At 57.6% G+C, this 6000-nt stretch overlaps 1 protein-coding gene across 1 annotated transcript in view; it reads right to left on the bottom strand.

The window, feature by feature from the left end:
• Positions 1–675: 675 nt before the first annotated feature.
• LOC308128207 (uncharacterized protein) overlaps positions 676–6000 on the bottom strand; it is a 28901-nt gene continuing 23576 nt past the window's right edge. Inside the window, exon 2 of the mRNA XM_080493917.1 lies at positions 676–2051. Within this exon, the coding sequence (XP_080350043.1) occupies positions 1420–2051 (632 nt within the window). The 3' untranslated portion in view covers positions 676–1419. The remainder of the gene's footprint in view (positions 2052–6000) is intronic.

Genomic DNA, 6000 nt, shown 5'->3' with positions numbered 1-6000 from the left:
CTCACACAACTGATGATAGCTGAGGACAGATATGAAGCAGTAATACCTCTGATGACCAGTGGGGGCAGCGTGGAGCAGACCAATACCTCTGATGACCAGTGGGGGCAGCGTGGAGCAGACCAATACCTCCAGTGGGGGCAGTGTGGAGCAGAGTAATACCTCTGATGACCAGTGGGGGCAGTGTGGAGCAGACCAATACCTCTGATGACCAGTGGGGGCAGCGTGGAGCAGACCAATACCTCTGATGACCAGTGGGGGCAGCGTGGAGCAGACCAATACCTCCAGTGGGGGCAGTGTGGAGCAGAGTAATACCTCTGGTGACCAGTGGGGGCAGCGTGGAGCAGACCAATACCTCCAGTGGGGGCAGTGTGGAGCAGAGTAATACCTCTGATGACCAGTGGGGGCAGTGTGGAGCAGACCAATACCTCCAGTGGGGGCAGTGTAAAATTCTCCGAGGATACATTGTCTGTGTGTGTGTGTGTGTGTGTTTGTGTGTGTGTGTGTGTGTGTGTGTGTGTGTGTGTGTGTGTGTGTGTGTGTGTGTGTGTGTGTGTGTGTGTGTGTGTGTGTGTGTGTGTGTGTGTGTGTGTGTGTGTGTGTGTGTGCGGTCACAAGAATTCAGAAACATCTTCACGCGTCAGTTAAAAACATAAAGAATTTTCCTTGAGACAAGAAGTGATTTTAGCTTTTAGTTTGAACCGGTTTGATGGATGAAGCATGTTCAGGCCTTGAGGGAAAACCTCTGAAACAAAACCATCCGCCATGTTTACTGGGGTGCAACGGGAACCATCGACGGCGGGCGCCGTCTGCAGCTGCCATGTTTCCTAAAGCGCCGCCTCAGAGTGTGAAAACTTCTGACCCGGGGGAAGCACCAATCAGCAAACTCGGACAGAACATGAGGTTGAATGTGCGTAAGATGTTGTCAGAAACATATGAAGGAACAGATTTATAGTATCGCTATGGTCCTGGTCCTGAAGCTGGAGTCCACGGGCTCAGGTCCACTCGGCGCCACTTTCTGTACAAAAACTGTGACAATGTCGTTTCACCCCCTTTAAATCCAGGGAAGGACAAACTGTAGTTCAGAACAGACCTGATGCATGCTTTCAGAACTTTCTCCTCGTGTCAGGACGCCCGTCACTGACAGTGGACATTTAAAACAATGTGTGTGTGTGTGTGTGGGGACAAACAGAAGAGGTGGAGTCATGCATGAGGTGGATGTCCTGAATTACAGTCTGTAAAGATCTCAGGTGTGTGTGTGGAAACCTCTGACTTCACCTGGACGTCTAATCCCAGCCGCCGTGACGGGGGGGGGGGGGGGGGGGGGTCTCTGTTTCAGCTGCTTGTTCTGGTCCGACCCGGTCTGACCCGGTCTGACTCGGGCCGGTCTCTCCGGTCGGACCCGGGTGGCGCCTCCCGGGCCTACGTGACGTACTCGTCCTCGTCGCTAGGTTCTGATTTGATGTGATCGGGGTGGAGGAGGGGGAAGTGTGGCGCTGTAGTCCTGGTGCAGACGTACCACTCCTTAATGTTCGACAGCTGAGGTAAGGCGGGGTTGACGGAGCGCTGGCTCCGGCGCGGCGTCCGGCCGCCCTGCTGCTGCTTCTGGTTGAGCTGGCTCTTCAGGCCGGACAGCGACAGGTCCAGAGGCATGGCGGCCGGAGACGAGCTCCGCAGCAGGAGTTTGCTGTCCACGTCGCTGCCGGAGCTCAGGTCCAGCTGGTGGCCGGACAGGAGGGGGAAATGGACGCCGCCCCCGAGCGAGGGCGAGAGGCGGTTCATCTTGAGGTCGAGGGGCTCGAGGACGGCCTGGTGCGGCTGCTGGAACTGCAGGGCGATGGAGTCGTACAGGTCCTGGGGTTCGGAGGTAGGCGACGACTTGACGTGGACCTTCATGTGTTTGCGCAGGGAGCTGGGGTGGGTGTAGGACTTGGTGCAGCCCAGCGCCTTGCAGTCGTACGGCTTGGAGGCCGTGTGGACCTGCGAGTGCTTCTTCCTGTCGCTGCTGTTGGCAAAGCGCCGCTCGCAGAACTCACACTGGAAGGGCTTCTCACCTGCAACACAAAGACAAGAGCAGGTCACGGCGGGGCGGCAAGCCTCCAACATCTCCACCGCCGGCAGAGACAGACCCCCCACAGCCACCAGTACAGGCGCAATCAACCAGCTGGAAGACGGACCTGTGGGAATTAGACCTGAGACATTTCTACATTAATACTCCCAAACTGCAGGGGGCAGTGCATCGCAAACACACGTCCCCGCCGGGACGTAATCAGAGTAGAAGAAGAAGACTTCCTCTCCTGGACCCCAGCAGGTGATCCGGGTCCAGTGCAGTGGAGACCGGAGCAGGACACGACAGCAGTACGGAGCAGTATGGAGCGGCACGGAGCGGTATGGAGCGGCACGGAGCGGTACGGAGCAATACGGAGCAGTACGGAGCTATACGGAGCTATATGGAGCAATACGGAGCAATACGGAGCAGTACGGAGCTATACGGAGCTATATGGAGCAATACGGAGCGGTACGGAGCAATACGGAGCAATACGGAGCTATACGGAGCAATACGGAGTGGTACGGAGCGGTACGGAGCAGTACGGAGCAGTACGGAGCGGTACGGAGCGGTACGGAGCGGTACGGAGCAGTACGGAGCATTACGGAGCGGTACGGAGAAGAACGGAGCAGTACGGAGCAGTACGGAGCAGTACGGAGCATTACGGAGCGGTACGGAGAAGAACGGAGCGGTACGGAGCAATACGGAGCGGCACGGAGCGGTACGGAGCTATACGGAGCGGTACGGAGCAGTACGGAGCAGTACGGAGCTATACGGAGCAATACAGAGCAATACGGAGCTATACGGAGCAATACGGAGCGGTACGGAGCTATACGGAGCTATATGGAGCGGTACGGAGCTATACGGAGCAATACGGAGCGGTACGAAGCTATACGGAGCGGTACGGAGCTATACGGAGCAATACGGAGCAGTACGGAGCAATACGGAGCGGTACGGAGCTATACGGAGCAATACGGAGCAGTACGGAGCAATACGGAGCAGTACGGAGCTATACGGAGCTATACGGAGCGGTACGGAGCAATACGGAGCAATACGGAGCGGTACGGAGCAGTACGGAGCGGTACGGAGCAATACGGAGCAATACGGAGCAATACGGAGCAGTACGGAGCTATACGGAGCTATACGGAGCGGTACTGAGCAATACGGAGCAATACGGAGCAATACGGAGCGGTACGGAGCAATACGGAGCGGTACGGAGCAGTACGGAGCAGTACGGAGCGGCACGGAGCGGTACGGAGCTATACGGAGCGGTACGGAGCAGTACGGAGCAGTACGGAGCTATACGGAGCAATACGGAGCAATACGGAGCTATACGGAGCAATACGGAGCGGTACGGAGCTATACGGAGCTATACGGAGCGGTACGGAGCTATACGGAGCAATACGGAGCAGTACGGAGCAATACGGAGCAGTACGGAGCTATACGGAGCAATACGGAGCAGTACGGAGCTATACGGAGCGGTACGGAGCAATACGGAGCGGTACGGAGCAATACGGAGCGGTACGGAGCAGTACGGAGCGGTACGGAGCAATACGGAGCAATACGGAGCTATACGGAGCTATACGGAGCGGTACGGAGCAATACGGAGCAATACGGAGCAATACGGAGCGGTACGGAGCAATACGGAGCGGTACGGAGCAGTACGGAGCGGTACGGAGCGGTACGGAGCAATACGGAGCGGTACGGAGCAATACGGAGCGGTACAGAGCGGTACGGAGCAATACGGAGCGGTACAGAGCGGTACGGAGCTATACGGAGCAATACGGAGCGGTACGGAGCAATACGGAGCAATACGGAGCGGTACGGAGCAATACGGAGCGGTACGGAGCAGTACGGAGCGGTACGGAGCAATACGGAGCAATACGGAGCAATACGGAGCAGTACGGAGCTATACGGAGCAATACGGAGCAGTACGGAGCTATACGGAGCGGTACGGAGCAATACGGAGCAATACGGAGCGGTACGGAGCAGTACGGAGCGGTACTGAGCAATACGGAGCAATACGGAGCGGTACGGAGCAATACGGAGCGGTACGGAGCAGTACGGAGCGGCACGGAGCGGTACGGAGCTATACGGAGCGGTACGGAGCAGTACGGAGCAGTACGGAGCAGTACGGAGCAATACGGAGCAGTACGGAGCTATACGGAGCAATACGGAGCAGTACGGAGCTATACGGAGCGGTACGGAGCAATACGGAGCGGTACGGAGCAATACGGAGCGGTACGGAGCAGTACGGAGCGGTACGGAGCAATACGGAGCAATACGGAGCAGTACGGAGCTATACGGAGCTATACGGAGCGGTACGGAGCAATACGGAGCAATACGGAGCAATACGGAGCAATACGGAGCGGTACGGAGCAATACGGAGCGGTACGGAGCGGTACGGAGCAATACGGAGCGGTACGGAGCAATACGGAGCGGTACAGAGCGGTACGGAGCAATACGGAGCGGTACAGAGCGGTACGGAGCTATACGGAGCAATACAGAGCGGTACGGAGCAATACGGAGCAATACGGAGCGGTACGGAGCAATACGGAGCAATACGGAGCAATACGGAGCAGTACGGAGCTATACGGAGCTATACGGAGCGGTACGGAGCAGTACGGAGCGGTACGGAGCAATACGGAGCAATACGGAGCAGTACGGAGCTATACGGAGCTATACGGAGCGGTACGGAGCAATACGGAGCAATACGGAGCAATACGGAGCGGTACGGAGCAATACGGAGCGGTACGGAGCAGTACGGAGCGGTACGGAGCGGTACGGAGCGGTACGGAGCAATACGGAGCGGTACGGAGCAATACGGAGCGGTACAGAGCGGTACGGAGCAGTACGGAGCGGTACGGAGCGGTACGGAGCAATACGGAGCGGTACGGAGCAATACGGAGCGGTACAGAGCGGTACGGAGCAGTACGGAGCAATACGGAGCGGTACAGAGCGGTACGGAGCTATACGGAGCGGTACGGAGCAATACGGAGCGGTACGGAGCTATACGGAGCAATACGGAGCGGTACAGAGCGGTACGGAGCAACACAGAGCGGTACGGGGCAATACAGAGTGGTACGGAGCGGTACGGAGCAGTACGGAGCGGTACGGAGCGGTACGGAGCAGTACGGAGCAGTACGGAGCGGTACGGAGCGGTACGGAGCGGTACGGAGCATTACGGAGCGGTACGGAGAAGAACGGAGCGGTACGGAGCAATAAGGAGTGGCACGGAGCGGTACGGAGCAGTACGGAGCAGTACGGAGCAGTACGGAGCGGTACGGAGCGGTACGGAGCAGTACGGAGCATTACGGAGCGGTACGGAGAAGAACGGAGCGGTACGGAGCAATACGGAGCGGCACGGAGCGGTACGGAGCAGTACGGAGCAGTACGGAGCGGTACGGAGCGGTACGGAGCAGTACGGAGCAATACGGAGCGGTACGGAGCGGTACGGAGCAGTACGGAGCATTACGGAGCGGTACAGAGAAGAACGGAGCGGTACGGAGCAATACGGAGCAATACGGAGCGGTACGGAGCGGTACGGAGCAGTACGGAGCAGTACGGAGCGGTACGGAGAAGAACGGAGCAGTACGGAGCATTACGGAGCGGTACGGAGAAGAACGGAGCGGTACGGAGCGGTACGGAGCGGTACGGAGCAGTACGGAGCGGTACGGAGCGGTACGGAGCAGTACAGAGCATTACGGAGCGGCACGGAGCAGTACAGAGCGGTACGGTAAAGCGACCCACAGACAAATCTGGTGTGTTTCCTCTGCAGAAAGCAGGTGAAAATGTAGGCGGGGTTTATATGAACAGTAATCCCAGCCGACAGTAATCCCAGCCGACAGTAATCCCAGCCAGAGCGGCTGATCAGGAGCTTCATCTATAAAACCCGGTCTGGGATTCCTACTAAAAATGTTGGTGCGCCCAAGAAGAATTTGGATCTATAAAACGGT

Source organism: Lipophrys pholis (assembly GCF_963383615.2).
Source record: "Lipophrys pholis genome assembly, contig: SCAFFOLD_28, whole genome shotgun sequence".
Taxonomy (NCBI): Eukaryota; Metazoa; Chordata; class Actinopteri; order Blenniiformes; family Blenniidae; genus Lipophrys; species Lipophrys pholis.
This window is presented reverse-complemented; position numbering and strand designations above follow the sequence as displayed.